Here is a 23,882-nt window from a genome sequence, read left to right as displayed (position 1 = left end):
TAATAAAGGGCCTGCCACAACCTAAAGTAAAAATGATTGGTTTATTATTCAGAAATGAAAGATGAGCAGTACAAGTGCTTTAGAAAATGATGTTACAACTATGCAGGCTGCAAATACGATTTAATATGATCACCCACCTTAGTTTTGAAGAGTAAAAGAGTCCCTAACTACCCAGAGCTTAGAGAGTGAGAGCAGCAGTTTGCCAGAACCATACTGAAAAGAAAGAAGGAAGTATACACCTAATGGAGCAAGTGGAACACAAAAGTCAGGGATCTGACATAGGTGAAAGTTAAGTTCTCTCTTTCAAAATCCCATGGCAGCAAGGCAACTATGGTCTCTTGGCCATTCCTTTGGTCCATGGTCATGTGCCTTATTTCTTCTTAAAGGATGCGTCTAAGAGAAGTTTTAAAAAATTCATTTCATAGTCCTACTGATTTGGATCATAGCACTTCCCTCTACCAACTTTTCATTAGAAGGTGCTTTATAGATTTCTTCTACTGAAGACTGCACCTCATAGTCGCCTTTGACTGGACTTAACTTTACCTTTTTCTTTCTTTTTTTAACTTTGTGTGGTACAGTTCTATCTCTTGCCCCCAGAAGCTGAAGTGCAATTGAACATATAAAGACTCTTCCATCTGTAATCATTATAGTAAAAACAAAAAACGCAGCACGCTAACACTGTTTATTGAAACAGATATTGCCTGACATCATTCTCAACCTTTGCCAACACAGAGAAGCAGCTCTTATCATGAGATGGTCTAGAGTGATCATCGCACCAGGGATTTTGCATCCTAGATTTTAAATCCTAATGACTTACATTAAACTTGCTTCTCCATGACTGTGCTTTGTGGCTTGTAGCCTATTGTGCTGATTATTATTTAAAATGAAAGCAAGAGCCATTAATTTAGGACGCATATCCATTTCAAATTTCAGAGGTACAAACTTGCACACTATTCAGATTATTTCAGAAGAAGAAAAAGTTTCAGTAACTAGTTCCACATACAAATAGCTGTACACACATGTATATTCAAACTGGGTGTGAAAATAGTAATATTTACATAAGCATTCAGCAAGGTGCTCTTCCTCATCTTAAGCTATTTTGCTGAAGACCTTCACTGAACAGTCAAGTTGAATTTTTTACTCACAGAAAAGCACCCAGCATTGTTGACCATTAGGTAGCATCACACACAGGGAGGGTTAGGATGCTTGTGAATGCAGCCCGGACAGCAGTGCAGAGTATCATGAGCAAAAAGATCACATTCTACACAAAACACACACTGGCAGACTTTACATATATAGACCTACAAAAAAGAAAAGATTTGAAATTTAAAAGGTTACATTACAGCAGATACTAGAATTCTTTTTTGCAACTATTATCTCGTGTACTGAACACCTAACATGGATTTATCTGCTATGATCATAATGCATATTATTTTATTTTAAGTTGCCCTTCTGTTTACGTTTTTGTTTGGTTAGCCACTCAGAACTTTCAGGCACGAAGTAAAACACACTAAAATAATGAAGCCCATCCCCTTTGCCAGCTGATGCTGGGTAGCAGGAATAAGTGCTTCACCAACAAAATCCCTGCTTTATCCCTGCCCAGACACCAGGAACAAACCCTCAAGCCCAGTTTTCAGGTGGATTGGTTTGCTGGAGAGAGCCACAGTTGCGCAGACAGGTGTGTGATGCACAAAGGAACCCTTTCACCAATCTATGTTGGTGTGGCATCGACTGGACAAAGTTGGGTCAGGTCTGGCCTGCCCAGCTTGCTCATACAGGCCTTGGAAATATATACCAGGTCAGACACCTCAGCTATGATTAGGTGACAGATGAGGGTTGTTTTATTGAGAACTGACCTGGCGTTCATGAAAAGGACCACATGGTGGGAAGGTTGGTATAGCACAGACTTACATCGCTACCACTCCATAAATATTTTGGTTAATCAATCATTGACATTTTAACCAATGCACCACTTTGCTTTTAATTTGAATGTTACTATATTAACAAAACTTCATTTATATATCAGGAAAGAGCCTTGATGTATCAACTAGCCCAGACACATTTTTATAGCCTGCAAAGAGACAATCCTAAAGATTACTAAATATTTCTGCTCTCTCTGATGTAAAAGTTACAACCTTTGTTTACACTGTATTAAGTATTAAACATTTAATAACAATTTTTTTTTAGTGGGAAGAGAAGGATATGGACAAAAACATTACTTGCATGGAGAGCAAGCAAATATAATGTAATCTATAGGTTGAACGCTGAAGACTTACATGCTGATCTGTAATCTCTCCTTGGCATCCTTGGCAATAGCTGTTTAAAAAGAATATTTACGAAGAGATTTTAGAGAGACTAATTAATACATACTTCATGTTAAACCTCTACTTCATATGCCTTAAGTTATGGGTGGAGAACATTTTGGGCATCTTAACCCCAACCACCAACTTTGACAAGTGGGCAGGGACCATCCACCTGTCAATGGTAGGTGGACAATCCCACCCATCTGTCCAAGTTGATCCACAACAGTAGGGAGAGGGGTCTGCTTCATCAGCACATTCCCCCCCAGGAAACACAGTGGAGAATTAGCACCCAAAACACCCCATGTTGTCAGCTGATGGACACATAGACATGGTTTGGGGCAAATGACCTGGTGAGACAACATTCACCCAAGGGCCAGAAGTTCCGCACCCTTGCCTTAAGTATATATAACAGAAATAATGCATATTCTTTCTCTATTTATTCCTGCCTCCACTCCACTCCACTCCCTTTGTTGCCTTACAGAGTGTAAACCCTCTGAGGTAGGGACCTGTTCTCTGTTTTGTAAAGCGTTATGTCCATGCATAAGGCCTAAATAAACAGTAACAGTGCTGCTATGGTGTGTTTATAAAGCAACTATTACTTTAATAACAGAATACAGGATCAGAACTAGTTAACTGAATGCCAGAAATGTGTTGCAGCTATTACGGGTACCTTGTAACTTATGCACATTTAACTTGCATGCAATCAGCTTTATATGCTTGGCCCCCCCCCCAAAATATCATTTTCTGAAAGTGGGTGGAAAGGGGGCAGGTGGGGATAAAAGACTTTGGCAATGCCATCTGTCATTGAACCCAATGTGTTTTGACCATATGCAATTTTGGCTTTATGCGTTATGCCCAGAACGTAACCCCTGCCTGTATAAGTGTTACCTTTAATGGGGACTTAACGATGCACAGAGAAATGTCCAATAGTCCAGCCAAAACAGGGATAACCCATGTCTAGCAAAAAAGATCCCTCACATGTTCCTACTTTCACTTGTGTCAACACAAAAACTGCATGATTATATTGATGATATTGTGGCATAAAATATTGGACCCTGTGAAATGACAGAAGCTGTAACTATAAAGAGCTGAAGTTCTTTATTTGAAAATATTCCAATTAGTAATGCAAATTACTGTATGAGAATATTGCCTCTCTGGTCACTCAAGAAAGAAGAACAGAAGTGTATGTACCACCATACAATCACAGTCCCCAATTTGCTCATAATAATGAACACTTATATCTGAAACAAAAACCTGTTTCCAAAATGAATGATTGATGATGAATTGATTGACACAAAACTGGGGGGGGGGGGATGTTGTATCACAATTTGTTCTTATTTCAAGCAAAACATTACCCTGCCATCTTTTAAAAAGAACTAGAACAGTGGTGGGATCAACAGGAAGTAATGGCTATTTAAAAGGAAATGGTAGTCAAACCCCAAAAGGTGATAATCCTTTCACTGTTTCAGTAGCCGCAAGCTCCAGAGCCATTCTTGGAAACAGGAGAAATGGGAATTATGAAAAGATATTTCACCCTTTGGTGGGAAAGAAACCCCCTGCAAATGTACCATTGTTACTATGTGTTCACTATGGTGTTGTGGTCTGTAGGCAGAGATAAAGCTATCAACCCATCACATGCTGGAAACATTAACCCCTGGTATTCAGACTGGTTTTACCAGACATCTTTTACACACCGTTCTCCTATATACTGTTCCAGTGGGATTTCCTGAAAGGCATCCAAAGGAAATAGGTGATGGTAAGATCGAGCCAGATGGGGTGCAGATACTAGTGTAAGACCTACAAAAAATTATCAGCATATTTATAAAGGGTTCCTGAAAAACAATTCTCAATTATCCTTTTTAAAACGTAGCTTTAACTTATTAGCCCTCTTATTAGTATTTCAAACTTCTGCTCCTCTCATAAAACTTGTTTAACATATACAGCCTTACGGATGTGAAAAGTATGCAAATGACACTTAATTCATGATCAAGAGACCGCAACCAACCCACTAACTGTGACTAATGTGAAGGGTTTCTAGATGAAAGGCTATGACTTTTACACAGGCCTGATCTGTGGCAACATTTCGTTTAGAAATTAAATATTGGGGAAACTCACCACCTTCCACCCCAGAAAAGAAATTGAGTACCGGGAATGTCATAATTGCCTCACACACTGAAGCTGAATAGCATGTACAATTGTGAAGTGTGTGGCTAAATCACAGTGGATGCAGCAAGAGTCAAGGCTGGTGGCTAACTTTTCTGTTTTCCCAGTTGGGGGTTGGCACGCGTGTGCACACCCACCCACACACCCACACCCTATTATAATAGACAAAGATAAATACACTTAATTACTCACCACAAACTTTGCACTCCACAGGAAGCTCACAGTATTTGGCTCTACATTGGGGGCAGAAATATCCTCCCAGGGTAAGACCTGGATCATTGCTGTTTTCTAGCTGCCTGTAAAGAATAACATTTCCACCGCCCTGACAATGTTGCACAGAAACATTTTGAACAAATTGAAAAGGTTTGTAACGGTGAGAAATGGCATTAGGCCTCAAAGTTTATGGTTTAAGTTCTTGGAGAAGCCAGTATGGCTAAAGAAATTGCAACGCTTTGTCAAGCATTTGAAGAAGAGTTGCATTTTCCAGCAGTGGTGCTTCATCACTGGAAACAGTGCCGTTTACTGAGAGGGGGAGGGGAGAGGCCAGCATGGTTTAAGGCATGGGAAGAGCCAATCCGCTGCTCCCACTGGTGCCACATCATCCACTGGTACCACACCATCCTCACTGCTGCCTTTCCCCTCCACTCCCAGTAAGTCACTTGAGTCCATTATAAGATTACAGAAGAAAAGGTAAAAGACATTGAGATTTCCTTCTATGGCAAAAGAACTCTGCATCTGTTGTGCAATAAATCCATCTGGGAAGATCCATACAGACACTGTGTCCTTAAGAGTTCTCATACAGAAAGTCGGTTCAACTGAAATTCTAGCAATAATAAAATTTACAATGAGCAAAACCTACTTTTAGTTAAACAGAACTGAAGACCAAAATCTAGACATATGGGGAAGAACAGCTACACAGGCAAACCAGCCTTGGATGTTTCCACCAAATTATTTCTGAATGCTGAAGGAGACTATGAGCTGCTATTAAAACGATGTTTTCTCTCACACTACTGGAGCTATTGAAGCAGCAATTTCAGATAGAATGCTGGCTGCTCAATGTACTCATTCAGACTTTTAAACCGCGGTCCATGCCATGTCTAAACAAAGCAACCCATTACTTACGCCATGCTAAAAGATGGCTTTGCGTCCTGATCAGTCAAAGATGCAATGGTGTGCTGAGGAAAGCCTAGCGGAAAAGAACAGTTATAGTTTTAAGTCACTTTATATGTATTGTGGTCCTCATTTAAGAGGAGAATCTTAGTGTGCATTGATTTACATCCCAATATAAGCCACTTTGCCATCACTAGGTAGACAGGGCAAAATGTACGTTACAGATAACTGAAAATGGTAATAACCTGTAGTTAATAAACAATAATTGTCTAAAGCAGTGATTCTCAAAGAGTGTGGCACTGTATTATAAGGTAGTTGTGTTCTATGTTATAAATCAAGCACTGCTAGGAGTTTTTTCCCCCCAATGCATTTCTTATCAATAAAAAATGCAGTGTGGTGCAAGCAAATTTTTGTTCTGAAAGTGTGGCCCAAAGTTTGAGAACAACAGGCCTAAAGTATCTGCAGAATGCAAATCAAATGAAATATTACCTAGTATGGCAGTAGATAAATTATGCCAATTACTTGCAACCACAATATAACACTGAAATCTACCAGCTCATGATATGTGGTCTTTAGCACTATCCTAATTGCTTGCCTCTGGATATAGAGTAAACAATGCTGTGTGTTCAATACCAGTATACCAAAATATTAAAGGACAATTTCTTACCCATTCGAATAAGCGAGCTTTCAGAACTTGAACTAGCTGGTGGTGGACTGACGTGGTGCATCAGAAGTTCCCTATAATGGCTTTCATCTAAAATGACATGATAGGTTCCTGCCACACAAGGAAACAAAATAAAAAAATAATTAACTGAGAGCAGGCATCTCAACAGTTGCTCATCTGGTTGCCAGTGGTGAGTAAGAATTGTCAACAAGTGACCAAGGAAAAGAGCCCTGCAAAACCAATTAGTTCTCTTTTCCTCCTTTTAGGCCAAACCTGACACAGGTATATGTGGGCAGATGGGCGAGTAAAAATACATGTCATCTACTACCTTGTGGACCTAATTGCGAGGCTTACTGAGAATATGTCAGAGGAAAGGCTGCAATGGTTTAACAGCAAATGAATAATTTTGCACTAATTCCATCACAGCACAAAGAGATAAACAGGTTTAGAAGTGACAAGTCATTTAGATAAGCCTAGATAACGCTGACTGACTATGTAAAGATTAACTATTTATGAAATTTTCATTCTCTGTTAGCATCAGCTTTTAGTGATTTGTCATCAAAATATGTTAGATACGAGCAGTTTTTATTTTATTTATTCCAGACAGCTCTTTGGGGCAAATGCCAGTCAAAAGCAGCTAACAATCAAAACCAAAGAAAGATTTAAAAAAACTGACAGATATTTTTTAAAGCTAAAAACTGCAGTTCAAAACTACAGCCAGACCATCATCCAAATTATAAACATCACAGCTAGAAGGCCAACTGAAAATGCAGGCCTTCAGGGCTTTTTCAATTTAGTTCATGGTTCTCTCACTCAGACACACACACTCACACACACTCAAATATATACATACCACCAGTTTCCCGGGCAAGTACAGTGCAAACTCGAACTTCAGCAGAAAGGCCAATAATAGACACTCTGATCTTAACTGCCTTTAAACTCTTCAATATAAAAAAGAGAAAACACATGCAATGAGAGATCTAAAAAAACCTATAAAATGCACAAAGCTTTCAGGATTTTGTGACAAATATTTGTTTCAAGCATGTTAAGTATCTCTGCATCATTCCAAATGTCAAGAAAGTCCAGCATTCATTCTGGATTGTTTTAATAGTAAAAAACTAAAAAACAAAATCAAAAACTTGTGTACCTTAATTAGATCATAAATATTGGAAGGATCGCATGTTGTCAGACTGCTGAATATTACTAAGACTTCTCTGCTTGTATGCCCTGGCATATGCCTAGAGAGAATAAAACACTCTTTTATGTTTGTGACAAACAAAAACAAGTGCCAAAACAATCAAACACAAGACAGAGATCCACTTCTACATAAATTATGTGAGATTATTTTACACTCTGACAGCAATGAGACTTGTTATCAATTGGTGCAGAGAAAATGCTGCACGTTTTATGCTCACTAAGTAGTTTGATGGTTCAGCCAAGGCTGTTGAAAGCAAAGTAAGAAATAGGGGAGGGGAATCAGTCTTGGACATATGGGCTTTAAACATTTAGCACTGTAACTTAGCACGTACTAATCTCCAGAATAATTCTGCAGTTTGCTTTGAGTTGCTGCAGCATCTTCAAATTGCAAAATGTCCAAGATACAGGGTGGGCAATCTCTGGCTAGGTCTTTCACCAGCCAGTGTGGTGTAGTGGTTAAGAGCGGTAGTCTCGTAATCTGGGGAACCGGGTTCGCGTCTCCGCTCCTCCACATGCAGCTGCTGGGTGACCTTGGGCCAGTCACACTTCTTTGAAGTCTCTCAGCCCCACTTACCTCACAGAGTGTTTGTTGTGGGGGAGGAAGGGAAAGGAGAATGTTAGCCGCTTTGAGACTCCTTAAAGGGAGCGAAAGGCAGGATATCAAATCCAAACTCTTCTTCTTCTTCTTTGAATCTGGACCAGAGCCTGCCTTCTTCAGTGCCATTCACCATGTAATTAGTAATAAACTCTCGGTCTTAGGAAAGAGGTCCCATTTGCACAAATGAAATCATTCTTTTCCCTGTGACTACTTACTGCATGGGGAGGAAGCTAACATTCCCCTCACCCTATGCAGAACCCCCCCCCCCAAAAAAAAAACAAAGCCTAAGTGCTACACTGAGGAGGGGCAGTGAAGGGAGGAAGAGAGTAGAGAGAAAAGGTGGAGAGATAACATAAGTGATTGTTTAAATGGCTGTGTGAGAATTGGGTTTGTATGGATGTATGTGAATGGGGAGATAATTTAAATGGATAGGTACACGTGAATGGGGGCGGTGTTTGCAGTTTTGTTCCCAATATGCAGTCCCTGGAAGTTTACCCAAGACTCTTGCAAAAAGATTCCCCAATCTTGACAAAGAGGAACAATCTAGTCCTTGAACAAAATATTCTATTATTGGATAAAAGAATTTCAAACAGGAAATTCTAGTATGAAACTACTTATCAAGAAATTTGAATCTATCACCTGTGGCCTGAATACAGAACAGGTTCTTATCCCAATATAGGTGTTAATTAGCTAACCAATGCTACGATGTTTACGGTATCATCAACACTGCTCTGGGAATGGTCACTGTAATTATTTTACATGCATTTAAACTTTAACATAATTGTCAGACTGTTTTATTGCATTTTATTTCCTTCTAACCTAGTTAACACTCTGCCTCTCCCCAAACCATGAGTAAAAACATTCCATATGTCTGATGAACTGAATGGAAGTTTATACCATAATAAATATACTAATCTTTAAGGGGCCCCAAAACTTGGCTGTTTTTGCTGAAGCAGATTAATGAATGCTGGAAAGGGATACTTGATTAATAAATCACTCTCCTTATGATTATAGTCAGATCGATCTCCATGGTTGCTAAACAAAAAAAAGCACACTGCAGTAGACTACATATACTTACTTTAATGTTTGTGCAGCCAAATTTAAGGCATTATATAAAGATGGCTCTCCTAGGCAAGACATATCTACAGCTTTTTTCAAAGCAGCTGTGTGTTTTCTTGGATTCCCTATGAGGAAAATCACTCATTATCAAACACCAGAAAATAACTGAATTAAACAAAAAACAAATATTCTGACATAAAACACTGCTTTTATTAGCAGGAATGAAGGAAAATACTAAGGAAGTAAACTGACGTACATTCATGCAATATCAACCCATGGTCTGGAATTATAGCTGAACCAAGACTACAGGTATACCAGCAATGCTCCTCAAGTCTCCAGGCACCCCAAGACCACCTTTCATTATCACATGAAAGCTCAAAACAAGTATTTTCCATGCACTCCTTCTCCTTTACCAGAAGAGGGTCCTCTATCCATCCAATCAACTAGTATCCCTCATTCAAGCCCTGCTTCATCTTTGTCCAGTGTGCATTATGCCTAAGAAATGGGGCCTGCAACAAAATGCTGCAGTCTAGAGCAGGCTTTGTCAACCTTGGGAGCCCAGATGTTGGACTACAACTCTCATCATCCCTGACCACTAGTCCTGCTAGCTAGGGAAGATGGGATTTGTAGTCCAACAAAACTGAGGGACCCAAGGCTGATAAAGTCTGGTCTAGAGTGATAAGAGTGATCCTGTTCACAGCTCCAGTCAGTCAGCCAGCCAGTCAACCATCTCCTTCTCCAGAAAACCATTTCATTTCCTCCACCCCATTTTCTTTTCCAACTGATTGTCAGCATTCTGGGACTAAGAATGCTTAATCTTCATTGCACTGGTTTCTTTTGGGGGGGGTGTGTACATATACACAAGTAAAACACTGGTTCAATGCTTTATTTAAAATTTTAGAAATTAAAAGCTTACTTTGGGGACATGTGACATATGGTAGCTAATCAGCACTGGGCACATCTGGCTGCTGAATCAAATTTGCAAAACCAAACCTGTTGCCATTCCCACCATATACAGTGGTACCTCAGGTTACATACGCCTCAGGTTACATACGCTTCAGGTTACAGACTCCACTAACCCAGAAATAGTGCTTCAGGTTAAGAACTTTGCTTCAGGATAAGAACAGAAATCAGGCTCTGGTGGTAGCACGAGGCCCCATTAGCTAAAGTGGTGCTTCAGGTTAAGAACAGTTTCAGGTTAAGTACAGACCTCCGGAACGAATTAAGTACTTAACCTGAGGTACCACTGTACAAACACTTAAGGTCAATACCATCCTGGAGAAAACTTTATTTAACCATCACACAGTGAATGAATTTAGTGTTGCCCTCAACTAAAGTTTCATTTGTACATAGTTTAAGGTAGAAACATTATAGGGAACATTCTCTTTAAACTTGCTACTTTCCTCCAGCAACTATCCTTAAGTTTCCAGTGTATTTTTAAAGTTCACAGTGGGTCAAAGTCAGATGTCTGTATCATGATTATTACAGCAAGAATGACCGAATGAGGCAGAAATATAGAAGATATTATCTGTTTTGCTTTTTTAAAAAATAGCAAGGCCATAATAACGAATCTCTTCTTAGTATGAAATAAATAATTTGTTCATACCTGAAAGCTCAGTAAGTTTTTCAGCTCTTTTGCCCTTAGTCACAATAATGCCAACCTGCCAGAAAGATGTCTGCTATTAATAGAGTCACAGAGTAATGAAGTCTCGTTAACCCAACCATGTTTTCCAACGTACAGAGGTGGCAGCAGAGAGCCAAGAATCATTTGCAGAGCTTATAGTAACAAGAGGTACTTGAGATGCAAAGAGGAACAAGAGCCATCTAGCACTCCTGCAGCTTCCCATCAAAACATGTAATGAGCAACATTGCAGGGAATTCGACATGGCAGAGCTGGATAGTTTCATCTCCACCTTCTTTTGAATTATGGAAGCCATTGCTACTTCCGCTTACCCCATGACATCAACAGCTGGGGATAAGTTTGACCAAGAGCTATAAATACAAAATCTGTGGGGGCGGAAATGTTTATGCAGTTTCTGGTAATCTCTATAATTCATTCTACTATATTTACAGCAGCTTTTATTCCATAATCGTGATGAAGAAACAGAGTTTGACACTGCAAATTTCAGAATCTCGAGAGTCTCTGCTTTAATATTATTATTATTAGCCACTTCCTAATTAGTTTCTGGGACACGGGTGGCACTGTGGGTTAAACCACAGAGCCTAGGACTTGCCGATCAGAAGCTGGGAGGTTTGAATCCCTGCGACGGGTGACCTCCTGTTGCTCGGTCCCTGCTCCTGCCAACCTAGCAGTTTGAAAGCACGTCAAAGTGCAAGTAGATAAATAGATACTGCTCCAGTGGGAAGGTAAACGGCGTTTCCGTGTGCTGCTCTGGTTCGCCAGAAGCGGCTTAGTCATGCTGGCCACATGGCCCGGAAGCTGTACGCCGGCTCCCTCGGCCAGTAAAGCGAGATGAGCGCAGCAACCCCAGAGTTGGCCACGACTGGACCTAATAGTCAGGCGTCCCTTTACCTTTTTAATTAGTTTCTAGCTAGCCTAGGTGGATACAAAGACAGGCTTGATGGGAGGTGATGCCTGATGAAATCAGAAGCCGAGGGAGGGAGGGAGGGGAAGGGCAAAAGGAGGGGTGGTCAGGGGCTTCATTGCACTGTGTCATTTCTTGCTCTTGCCCATAGATAACAGAAGCAAATTGACTTGTGCAAAATCATCAAATGCATGCTCATTTATATATGCTGCAGGACCAAACCCTAGTCAGGCATTATAAATCACCTTAGTATTAATCACATGGATTAGAGAGCAAAGTCCACCTACTGGCCTGACTGCCAAGTCCCCTGCTGGTGTCCAGCCCCCTTTGGCTGTGCATTGGAAGACGGGCCTGTGATTTGGAAGCATGATCACATAGAACTCCAAATCATGGTGACAGCCTGTGTTCATAGAGCAGGCTCCCTTCTTCAGACATTCTCCAATGCACAGGCAGGGATCAAGATAGTAACCCCCTCATTTAGAATGCCAAAATGCTTTGGGCTTTATTGACAGAAAATTGAATTATCCCAGTACAACATTTTCATTATTTAATTTTAACATACCGTATTTTTTGCTCTATAAGACTCACTTTTTCCCTCCTAAATAGTAAGGGGAAATGTGTATGCGTCTTATGGAGCGAATGCAGGCTGTGCAGCTATCCCAGAAGGCAGAACAAAAAGAGGGATTGCTGCTTTCACTGCGCAGCGATCCCTCTTGCTGTTCTGGCTTCTGAGATTCAGAATTTTTTTTTTCTTGTTTTCCTCCTCCAAAAACTAGGTGCGTCTTGTAGTCTGGTGCGTCTTATAGAGCGAAAAACACGGTAAATCATGGCTTTTATTTTGTCTTTAGAATGTTTTTAACTCACCAATATGCTAACAGTCACACTTAAGATTGCTTTTAGCTAATCATTCAAAGAGGTGATTATTTCTAATCCGCAGCAACCATCTCCAACACAGTGTACATACCTGACTAATCGGATTTTGGTCAAAATATTCTTCAACAAAATATTCCAGTAACTACAAAAAGAGAAATATCATTAGAGCCATTAGTTTTCAAGTGTTACTTTATATTGCACAACTTTATGAACATTTTATGAACATTGCACAACTTTATGAGTCATTTTATACCTAGTCATCAAAAAAGATAAAAGCTTCTTGTTGTCTAAAAAGTATGCATAAGGACAACTAACAAAAAAAAAGTTGTGGTTACCAATGGTATTTCAAGAGTGATGTTAAGGTCCATCTAAACCTTATTTTTAGGATAGTTATTGACTTTCAGGAGGAATTTGAAAACATTCCCATTTGATGGCTGAAAGACACTTCCTGGAAACCCTGAGATCACCAGATAAGAAAGGGAAACAAATGAAGGATAATTTATCACATTTGTTTCCTTCCCTCCACCTTTCCTTCAAGAGATTCTAGGTGATGTTTGTTGTATCTAACCACACCCAATTCATCCTCCAAACCACTCTGCAAGGCACATTAAGCTTAGAAATGGGACTTGGCCCATGGTTATCCAGTGGGTTTCAGAGCTGAGCAAGAACTTGAATCTGTGTTGTCCCAATCTGACATTTTATCTATTTTCAGTGATTTCAGTGATCTGAGAGAAATGCAAGTTATCAGGAATAAATACCTTTAGGGTACAAGTTAGCCTGGTAGGTTTTAAATCTTGGTCTTCCATTGTTCTTGATCCATCAACCACTACATACAGGTGACGCATCTACATATGGGTAAGATATTTTTAGGAAATTAAAATATATTTTATTATAATATTCATAAAATAGAGTATCAGGCCAATATGATACATACCTTTTCAAAAGTAATCTAGGATTCACAAATTCTTCTAAATGCACAACATTGCAAAGGAATTGTGGGCTGTTGGCCCCTTCTTTCAGAGTTACAGAAATATACCTGAAAACTGAAAATCTATGCATACTTGCTTTTGAGTAGTCCCCACTGAATCCATGGAACTTACGTCAGGGTAAATTTACACTTCAAGCTGTTTGTTTTTCTCTTTGTGCTGGTTCTGGGTTTTTGTGTTTACTGACAGTATTATTTGCTTTTAAGCAGCACACAGCATTGAGCCAAGGAAGCCTGTCAACCTTTATCATACTATATAAAGGTAAAGGTAAAGGTACCCCTGCCCGTACAGGCCAGTCGTGACCGACTCTAGGGTTGTGCGCCCATCTCACTTAAGAGGCCGGGGGCCAGCGCTGTCCGCAGACACTTCCGGGTCACGTGGCCAGCGTGACAAAGCTGCTCTGGCGAGCCGGCACCAGCGCAGCACACCGAAATGCCGTTTACCTTCCCGCTATAAAGCGGTACCTATTTATCTACTTGCACTTAGGAGTGCTTTCGAACTGCTAGGTGGGCAGGAGCTGGGACCGAACGACGGGAGCACACCCCGCTGCGGGGATTCAAACTGCCGACCATATGATCGGCAAGTCCTAGGCTCTGAGGTTTTACCCACAGCGCCACCCGCGTCCCAATATCATACTATATACTTCTCACTTATTCCCCGAAACCCATATTTTCCACTAATCCTGCCCTGACATTCTCTTAGACATCCATGGGTTGTTGGTTTGTTTGTTTTTTAAATGATTCAGTTCAGATACATTACACCCAACATCCAAATTGGTCAACCACCAAAGCAGAGAACTAATGATAATTATAAAAGATACAGAGGGTTATATCCAACTAAGTTGTCCAGTGCAAGAATCTCCTCCCTCACCCCTACAAATAGGTTCTGGGATTCCCCCAACCCTATGAAGCAGATTGGGGGGTGGGGTATGGGGAGAGAAGAGGTAGTCCCATTCAAGTCCTTGTGCTAACAGCACAACATCATTGGATGCAACCCAGAGACCTTTTCATCTGTTGCTGTGCCTCTATAAGTACATTAAACTGGTATAATTTTAAACTGTTGCTTCATGACCCATGCTTTTAAGATTCTTGCTAGCCGTCCTGGGTCTGGTCAAGAGGAAGAGCGGGGCAATTTTTTTTAAAAAAAAGAAGTTTAAATCCAATCAATTTTATGTAATCAAAATACATTTTTATTTTTATTTATTAGTAGTCCAATAACATCACAAATAAATGTCTCAATGTAAAATTTGCACACAGCCTAAAATAATGATCATGTAGAACTTTTCTCACGTCTTTATCCTAACTGAAGAATCCAGCATTTTACTATAACATCCCAAAATCAACTCTAAAAGCTGATAAGCTGCAGTCACAACCCCACAGTCTTTATTGAAAGCACTTAAGCAAGGCTAACCAACCAAGTTTTCTTCAGGTATCTGAAAAAGTGTGCATGCACACAAAAGCTCATACCAATAACAAACTTAGTTGGTCTCTAAGGTGCTGCTGGAAGGAATTTTTTTATGCCTAAATAGATTATAGTTAAATGTCACTGCAATTTTACAAGAAGGTGTGTATGGTGTAGGGAAAGTTTTTCTCCCTCTCTCACAATACTAGAAGTCAGAGTTATCCAATGAATCTTGAGTGGTGGGAGATTCAGAATGGACTAAAGGAAGTACTTCTTCACATAGCACATCCTCAGACTATGCAATTTGTTACCACAAGATGTAGTGATGGCCACCAACGTGGGCAGCTTCATGGAGGACAAAGGCTCTCAATGGCTATTAGCCACAATGGCTATATACGACCTCCAGGATCAGTTGCTAGGACACAAGCAAGAGTGCTCATATCCCTCATATGAGATTCCCATATACATCGGATGAACTACTGTGACATCAGAATGCTTTACAAGATGGACCTTTGATTTGATCCAGCAGGTCTCTTCTTGTTCTTATTACTGAATGATAGTGCAGCTGCCTGCCCAAAGCAAACTGCAATCTAAGGAAAAACAAGTATGCTCTTATTAAGCATATGAACGAGACCTATTTCATATACAACTTCACAGCAATATAAGTAGAAAAAGCAAAACCAAGTAGAAAAAGAGAACTTACCATCCCAAGTCGAACTTGCCCATGATGCTCAAAGATTCTGCAAAGTAAAAAAAAAAATTAATTGCTAATTGTTATAGCATTCATATATTATAGCATCAATATATACAATCTATTCTCACTTGTGAAAAACAGATTATATTCAATGACTCATATTTACTTTTTTTAAAAAAAACTGGAAGTCTAAGAGCATATTTGATACAAAAGTTTTTAATTATGCTGTGAAGATGGATGTCAGAGCCACATTGTAATCTGATTGACTATAACATCATACAACCTAAGTAGAATGAAGTTAGATTTGAATTTAAACTGGAAACTTTTCACGCTTCTCCTTGTAAGACTGCAGCAAAATGCAATTTATTCTGAAGTGTCATTCATAGTGCATCCCTACATTGTGCAGCTTAGTGATTACCTTTTTCTTTTGGCCTTAAAAAGAATATCCTCTATGCTGGCTTTCAATGATCCAGATTCATCTTCTTTAAGAACTTCCCTAGAAGCAACAAAAATAAAGTATAATGTACTGTATATAGATAACAAAAGACTACAGTTCTTAAACAATGGAGGGGGGAGAAATAGAAAAGCTTACCAAGTTCTTTCATAACCCCCTTCCCACCGTTTGGTTCTCTCTGGTTCATCATCCATTTCTCTTCCAAGTTAAGAAACTAATAAGGAAAATTATGATACTGGAATTTAAAACTGTATTTTGAGATATTATAATAAAATTTATGCCACAATAAATAATTAAATAACACACATATGTATAAATGTCTACATCTTGTCAGGTTCAAGGTTCCTGAATAGTACATAAATCAGAGCAATCAGATGTAATTCTCAGCAGAAGCCCTTATGAAACCCCATCAGCTTTTGTGGTCTTCAAGACTCACAGAGTCCACAAAGCTCCATCCAGTACTAAAAACTAGGAAAAGAAGAGGTATTTGATGGGAAATGATTTATAACATCCTGATTCTGCTGCATCAGCACACATCACTACTCTGGCTGATCCGGAGCTGGGGTCCCAGCCTGGGCAAATTTCTGGCTACAAGGAAATCAATTCGATTTTTATTTTTTTCCATGCTCGCTTCAAACCCCCCCCCCCCTTCAGCTTAGGAAGTTTTGCTGATTTTAACGAGCCTTTTCCTGCAATTGACTTAAGAGGACAGAACATACAGTAAGCACGTTTCAACCCTTACCCAAATGACTTTTTTAAAAAGAAAAGAACAAAACCAACAACATGAAAATAGCTAGGATAAAATGACACTTCCACCACCGAAAACTAAGAAAGCTGCCAGATATTACAACTTTAGCACCTCTAAACTCTCAAGAGCCAGACAAGTAGAACTACCCTCCTCAGCCAGTGGACAAGGACAAGGTTGGGCTTGGGACAAAAGCGTCTTGTTCCCACAAAGTCTCCTAGCTCAGGAATAGGCTAACAGCTCTCAGGGCGGTCTGGGGGGAGGCTGTTCTTGCCACCTGCCTTTATCTTTCAGGAGACAGAAAGAACCGAAGAGGAGGAACCAAAAGAAGCGCGCGCCCAAGAACCTAGTCGCATGCACTTCGGAGCCTCTCTAGGAAAACCATCTCTCTGGCTAAAGGTTCCACACTTTAAACATTCCGGTGGCAGCGCAAATATTAAGAAGAAGAGTTCCGCCGTGCAAAGAGCTTGTTGCAGAGAAAGAGTAGAAGAAAAGAGCAGGGTGACTGACATAGATGCAGGGGGAAAAAGTATGTTTCTGCTGCTATGGGTGACGCAGCCTCAGCTTCTGGCAGCAATTAAAACCCACCCTTTGCGTCGCAGCAAAAACAACAAAGCCCTGTGGGGCTGAAAAAGGACTCTAGGTGTTCAAAAGCTTATGTCATAAGGAAGTTTCTCAGTTTCTTCTTTCACGTCCCTGCCCCCAATGTGGGGACTCTCGGACTCTAAATGGGCAGGACTATTTTTAAACGTTTAGAAACTCTTTAAAATAATGAGCGGTTCAGGTGAAATAAGACTCCTCTCTTTGCTGCCCTTTTGTCTTGGAAGGGGCGTGGGAATAAACTGGTGCAGCTGCTATGGACAGCTATTACTTCCTCCAGTCCAGAGAGACGCAGAGATGCTTCTCTTTTGCTAACGCTGCGGTTTAAGCCTACCTGTAGTGTCTACAGTGTTGCAGACCATGCCTTGTGACCTGGATAGCCTTCCTCGTCATCCAGTAGGTACTGTATTTTAGAGACTAAAATTTAGAGGCTCGTAACTTTGGGGCGCATCTCAGGGTGGGAAAGTTCTGAGATCAGACTTTTGTCCCCCTTTATTCCAGGGCTTAGCTTCAGCATACCCTCCAACATTTCCCCGATGAAAATAGGAAGGTCCCATTCCATAATGATAATTATACTATTGTATTTATACCCGACCATCGAACTGGGTTTCCACAGCCACTGTGGGCAGCTTCCAACATATGTATAAAAACATAATAAAACATTAAACTTTAAAAAATCACACACAAAAAAACCTTCCCTATACAGGATTGCCTTCAGGCTGCTCCTGAGTCAGATAACCATACTCTCCAACATTTCTCCAATGAAATAGGAACATCCTAAGGAAAAGTGGAACATTCCAGGATCAAATCAGAAACCTGGACGGCTTCTCTAAATCAAGGACATCCCGGAAAAATAGGGATACTTGGAGGGTCTGCTTTAGCAGAGCATGTAGAAATCACAGGTTCAACTCAGCATCTCCAGGTAGAGCTGCCTGAAAACCTGTGGAGCTGCTCCCAGTCAAAGCTGAGCTTAATGGACCATTGATCTGATCCATTGATCTGATTCATTATAAGGCAGCTTCCAATGTTCCACTGGCCAGCTGGTTCAGAACTATGCATTGCTTAAAGCAGGTGTGGGGAACCTTTGAGCCAGTTTCTCTTTAAGTCAAGAGGGGGCCCTTTGGACCGCTGGATGTTGCTGAACTACAACTCCCATCATCCATTGACATTCGCAGTGCTTGCTAGAGCTGATGGGAGTTGTGGTCCAGCAACATTTGGAGGGTCAACTGTTCCTCCCTCCTAAAAAGAAACTGGTACAAATTAAGCCTTACATTAATTAAGTACACTTAATCAAGTATATATCTGCTCAGCTCACTTCTCTACTCCAATTTATTGATAGTCTGTTTTAAAAAACTTATATCTCGTCTAGTTTTCCAAATAAATTCAAGGCAGCTAATAATAAAAATCAGTTAAAATATAAAACCATTCACAATTCAACCAAATTACAAATCAAAATATTAGCATCTCCAGCTTCCATCAACAGAAATCCCAAATGTGCCTTTCCTAATCATCTTGGACTTTCCTGAAAATCATCACACCGTCAGAGACTGGGATCACCTTTTCCCAAAAAAGGTGTTGTTAGCTTTCAATTTCCCAAGGACAAGAGAGTCACTAATCACAGGTGAACAGACTCTGTAACAGAGCATTGCTTTAACAAATAAGAGATAGGGTGGGTTCTCACTTTTAGCCTTTTTATTGTTAAAAAAAAGTCCTGTTTTAAATTAATAAAACAAGATGGCTCAAAAATGGTATAAGCCTATCATCAACAATAAGTTTATTGTGCTAGCCAAAGGCCATGATATTTCATAACAGTTTACTGAACTACAAACAAAAAATATCCTGGTACATATAAATATAATTTATTGATCCATTTTCTTTCTTTTTGTCCCAGTCAAACATTAAAGAAGGCAGGCACTAACTGCCTCCCCCCCCCCAAAAAAACCTTGTATTATATCTGCTTTTTTCCTGCATTGTAGTTTCTTGCTTATTATCTCATTCTGGAATTCATTGTCAAAACATCTATTTGGCGGCGTCACGTCGCGCGTCGGACGTCGTTTGCCGTCGCCGCCGGTCCACGCATGCGCGGAGGCGGGGCCTAGTCCTCCTCCGGGTCGCCGCCGCCGCGTTCGGACGCGAAATGGAACTGTCGGCGGCCTGGAGCGCGCTCAGCACCGGCCTGGTGCCGCCCGAAGCCCTGGGGATGGAGGCGCCGCCGCGCTACGACTCCCCCCCCGACCTGCGCCCGGCCTGGGCCGCCCTCCGCCACCACGGCCTGCAGAGCGCCCTGGAAGACTGGTTCCTCGAGGTCCTCCAGACGGACCTCCAGTCCCGCCTGGGCCCCGAGTTCTGGAGGCGCGCGGCGCCGGCGCCCGGTGAACCGCAGCGCGCCCATTCCCTGCTGGAGGCCTTCCGCTGGCTGGAAGAGCGCCTGGCGCCCTACCTGCGCGGTGCCGCCCTGCTGGAGGAGTGGGTGCCCGAGGGGGCGCCTGGCGCCGGTGCCACCGGGCGCCTGCGCGGGAACCTCGACGCTCTGCTGCGTGCCGTGGTTTTCCTGGCGCCGCCGGGGGCGTTTCAGGAGGCGCTGGGCGACCTCTACGGGCGCAGCTTCCGGGTCTACATGGCGGGAAATGTAGCACCGGCGGGCAGCGGCGAAGAGGAGGGAACCATAGCGCGCTTTGAGGAGCTGAACGGCGTCCTGCACCGCCTCCGCCTCCTCGAGCGAATCAGCACGCCCGCCGTGACCGACATCCTCCACCGCATGATCGCCGAGCGCCTGGAGGGCACCTGCCGGGGCGAGTTCGAGCGCTCCTTCCTCCCCGACTTCCAGGAATGGCTCGAGCGCGTGATTGGCTGGGTCGGCTGGGTCTTCCGGCGGGAGGGCGGGGCCGAAGCTGCCCCCCTGCGGCGCTGGCGCTGCCACGTCCAGAGGTTCTTCTACCGCCTCTACACCGCCATGAGGATCGAGGAGCTCTTTGGCATCATCCGAGATTTCCCCGACTCCAAGCCAGCCATAGAGGACCTCAAGTTCTGCCTAGAGAGGACCAACCAGCGCCAGCACCTCCTGACCTCCCTGAAAAGCGCCCTGGAGATGCGACTCCTCCATCCCGGGGTCAACACCTCAGACATCATCACCCTCTACATCTGCGCCATTAAGGCCTTGCGCCAGCTGGACCCCTCGATGGTCATCCTGCAGGTGGCCGGGGAGCCCATCCGCAAGTACCTGAGGACCCGCGATGACACCGTGCGGCAGATCGTGGCTGGCCTGACGGGCGAGGGATCGGGTGACCTGGCGCACGAGCTCTCCCGAGCGGATCCCGTCGCCCTGGACAACGGGCAGGAGAGCGATGAGGAGGCTGGCGCCCAGCCAGAGGACTGGGTGCCTGACCCAGTCGACGCCCACCCAGCTGGAAAGCCCGCTGCCAAGCGCCGCTCGGCGGACATCATCACTCTGCTGGTCAGCATCTATGGCAGCAAGGACCTCTTCATCAACGAATACCGCACCCTGCTGGCCGACCGCCTGCTCCACCAGCTGAACTACAGCGCCGAGAGGGAAATCCGCAACGTTGAGCTGCTCAAGCTGCGCTTTGGGGAAACCCAGATGCTCTACTGCGAGGTGATGCTGAAGGACATGGCCGACTCACGCCGGATCAACGCCCACATCCGGGACGAGGAGCAGAAGCTTCCGGAAGGCCAGAGGCCCCCCTTCCGGCTGGCGGCGGCCATCATTTCCAGCGAGTTTTGGCCGCCCCTCAAGGAGGAGAAGCTGGAGCTGCCAGCCGAGATCAAGGCTGCCATGGAGGACTATGCCCGGAAGTACGAGAAGCTGAAGGCCATGCGGACACTGAGCTGGAAGCACCACTTGGGGGCGGTCTGCCTGGAGGTAGAGCTCGCCGATAGGACGCTTTCCCTGTCCGTCACGCCGGCCCAGGCGGCCATCATTCTCCACTTCCAGGACAAGGGCACCTGGACCCTGGAGGAGCTGAGCACGACCCTCCACTGCCCCCCGGCCCTCCTGCGCCGCAAGCTGGCCCTCTGGCTCCAGCAGGGGGTGCTGCGCGAAGAGACGCCTGGCACCTTCGCAGTGGTGGAGGAGGCGCCCAAGGAGGCACCCGAGAAGGTGGTGCTGGTGGAGAGCGACGAGGAGGGCGACTCCGCCATGGCCTCCCAGGCCGACCAGAAGGAGGGGGAGCTCCAGGTTTTCTGGACCTACATCCAGGCCATGCTGACCAACCTGGAGAGCCTGCCCCTCGAGCGGATCCACAGCATGCTGAAGATCTTCGTCATGACGGGTCCCATGGTCAGCGAGATCGACTTGCGGGAGCTCCAGATCTTCCTCCAGAAGAAGGTCCAGGATGAGCAGCTGGTCTATTGCGGTGGCGTCTACCGCCTGCCCAAGGCCGGGAACTGAAGCTCCGGGTGCGAGAGATCCACCGGGCACCATCCGTTTGGGGGCGCTACCGTTTCCACGCAATAAAGCTATTTGTTTGCAACAAAGCACCTGGTTTTTTCCCCCCGGGAACCGAAGCGCTGGGTGCGAGAGATCAGCTGGGTGCGAGAGATCCACCGGACGCCATCCATTTGGGGGGCGCTACAGTTCCCACACAATAAAGATAATTGGTTCGCAAGCAAAGCGCCTGGGTTTTTCCCCTAAGGCCGGGAACTGAAGCGCCGGGTGTGTGGGATCCACTGGGTACGCCCCACAAGCTATGGGGACAGCGGGGAGGCAGAGTGCCACCTTCCTGCTGTTCCCTGACCTGGTTTGGAGGCTGGCGGTGGGGGAAAGCAGCACTTCTCCTCACCGCCAGCCCCACAAGCTTGGGGGACAGCGGGGAGGCGGCGCTCCGCCTTCCCGCTGTTCCCCGACATGGTTTGGAAGCTGGCAGTGGGGGAAAGCAGCGCTTCTCCCCACCGCCAGCCCCACAAGCTCGGGGGACAGCGGGGAGGCAGAGCGCCACCTTCCCGCTGTTCCCTGACCTGGTTTGAAGGCTGGCGGTGGGGGAAAGCAGCGCTCCCCCCCCCACCCGCCAGCCCCAAAGAGCAGGTCGAAAGGAGCCCAAAGCGTCCAGAGCCCAGCGGGAACTCCTGCTGGGCTCTAGAGGCTTCGGGTGAACGCACCTTGAACGCACAGAACACACCTTGTTTTAGAGGGGGAGAACAAGAAAAAAAATTTTTTCCTGTTCTCCCCCTCCTCTGGTCCAGTGTGTCCTATGGTCTGGTGCGTCCAATAGAGCGAAAAATACGGTATTTGGCACAAAACATATTTGGGCACAGAAAGGCTTTCCTCCGTCTCTCTCTGGAGACTGCAGTTCTTTGTTGAATTACTAAACACAATGTGGACAAATATCACATCCATCACCATAAGATGTCCAAAAAACCAAGCCCCATATGTGCTCATAACTTTCAAGTAGAAACCTGCCAAGTGAGAGTGCATTTCCCGATACCTTCAGTTGCCCAACAGCTGAACACGTCTACTTGCATATCCAAACAAAATGCTTCACTACGTCACATGACAGAAACCCACAATCATAACATGAAGATAATAGTCATGTTCTCAAGGGGAAAATGGATACACGCAAGCCTGTTCTAAAACAAAGCAAGGAAGGAAGTAAAACCAGGTAGTTTTTAGTTCTTTTTTAAAATAGTAAGACTTCAAAAGACAGCTCTGTAACCAAATTATAAACACTTTGGTTGTTAAAACATTTGCATCTGTGGCAATTTTAGTCTAGTTTTTATGAACAGAATAATTTCAAAGTCACCCAGTCAGCCCACGTTAGCTGGTTAAAAAGAGGTATAACAGCCCAGGACCCATCAAGCAGTTCTTGATTTGTATTTTGAGAAAGTTAAACTATTTTAATAATTTACGTGGTTTTGTAGGCTAGATGTTTTTGACTGCTGTTTAAATTATTATATTTCATAGAAATTTTACATTATTTACTTTTAGATCTTTAAAATAAATAAATAGCCCTCTTATACTTAAGGTTTTAGGTTTTGGGCTCTGGATATCACACACACAAATCAGACTATCCAATTAATTATATCCTATTTTTTTAAAAAAAACTACAAAAAATGCCTAATATTGCTACAATATGGAAACACTCGTTTTTCAGTATAAAACGTCAAGTTTGAAACATGTCAACCTCCACCTGATTCTTCTGTAGAAATTAGGACATACTGTAGTTGAAAGTTTTGGGGAACCATCCAGTAAGCTTGCTGCTGCTTCCATTCATTTCAACATTCACTGTAACCCATTTGAAATATCATTTGTTTTCCTTCAGAACACCTGGCTATAATCTGTTGTTCCAAAAAGGGTTAGTTTTAATAGAGGACTAAGTACACACTATAAAACTGATCATTTAAATTACATTCACATAAAACATTTTATTTCAACAACAATGTGCTGGGTGAAGGTATTTAGTTAGAACTAGCGCTGTGATGTAAACCACTGAGCTTGCCGATTGGAAGGTTGGCGGTTTGAATCCCCGTGACGGA

The 23,882-nt window shown here is 43.3% G+C and overlaps 2 protein-coding genes across 5 annotated transcripts; one reads left to right on the top strand and one right to left on the bottom strand.

Annotated features, from left to right (window-relative positions):
• Positions 1 to 27: 27 nt before the first annotated feature.
• On the bottom strand, positions 28 to 17,205 carry GTF2H2 (general transcription factor IIH subunit 2). Of its 4 annotated transcripts, none has more exons than XM_083703310.1 (16): positions 17,075 to 17,205; positions 16,187 to 16,262; positions 16,013 to 16,090; positions 15,604 to 15,640; positions 13,272 to 13,358; positions 12,605 to 12,655; positions 10,701 to 10,755; positions 9,114 to 9,219; positions 7,388 to 7,478; positions 7,094 to 7,181; positions 6,244 to 6,351; positions 5,589 to 5,652; positions 4,659 to 4,762; positions 3,998 to 4,100; positions 2,277 to 2,316; positions 28 to 1,301 (listed from the first exon to the last, which is right to left on the bottom strand). In XM_083703310.1, exons 2-16 carry the CDS (start codon positions 16,240 to 16,242, stop codon positions 1,182 to 1,184), a joined length of 1,188 nt encoding a protein of 395 aa, XP_083559436.1. In that variant the 5' UTR covers positions 16,243 to 16,262; positions 17,075 to 17,205; the 3' UTR covers positions 28 to 1,181. The 4 variants fall into 4 exon arrangements, with proteins under 4 accessions (XP_083559436.1, XP_083559437.1, XP_083559438.1 ...); XM_083703311.1 differs by having other exon boundaries at positions 16,943 to 17,135; XM_083703312.1 differs by lacking the exon at positions 17,075 to 17,205 and adding an exon at positions 16,908 to 17,068.
• A 2,268-nt stretch (positions 17,206 to 19,473) lies between these two features.
• ANAPC2 (anaphase promoting complex subunit 2) lies at positions 19,474 to 21,887 on the top strand. Its single transcript, XM_083703205.1, has one exon. It carries the CDS (start codon positions 19,531 to 19,533, stop codon positions 21,799 to 21,801), a length of 2,271 nt encoding a protein of 756 aa, XP_083559331.1. The 5' UTR covers positions 19,474 to 19,530; the 3' UTR covers positions 21,802 to 21,887.
• Positions 21,888 to 23,882: the final 1,995 nt, after the last annotated feature.

This window comes from Podarcis gaigeae (assembly GCF_964106915.1).
Source record: "Podarcis gaigeae genome assembly, chromosome: 11".
Lineage (NCBI taxonomy): Eukaryota > Metazoa > Chordata > Lepidosauria > Squamata > Lacertidae > Podarcis > Podarcis gaigeae.
The sequence above is the reverse complement of the archived record's forward strand: the minus strand, read 5'-3'. Positions and strand labels throughout refer to the sequence as shown.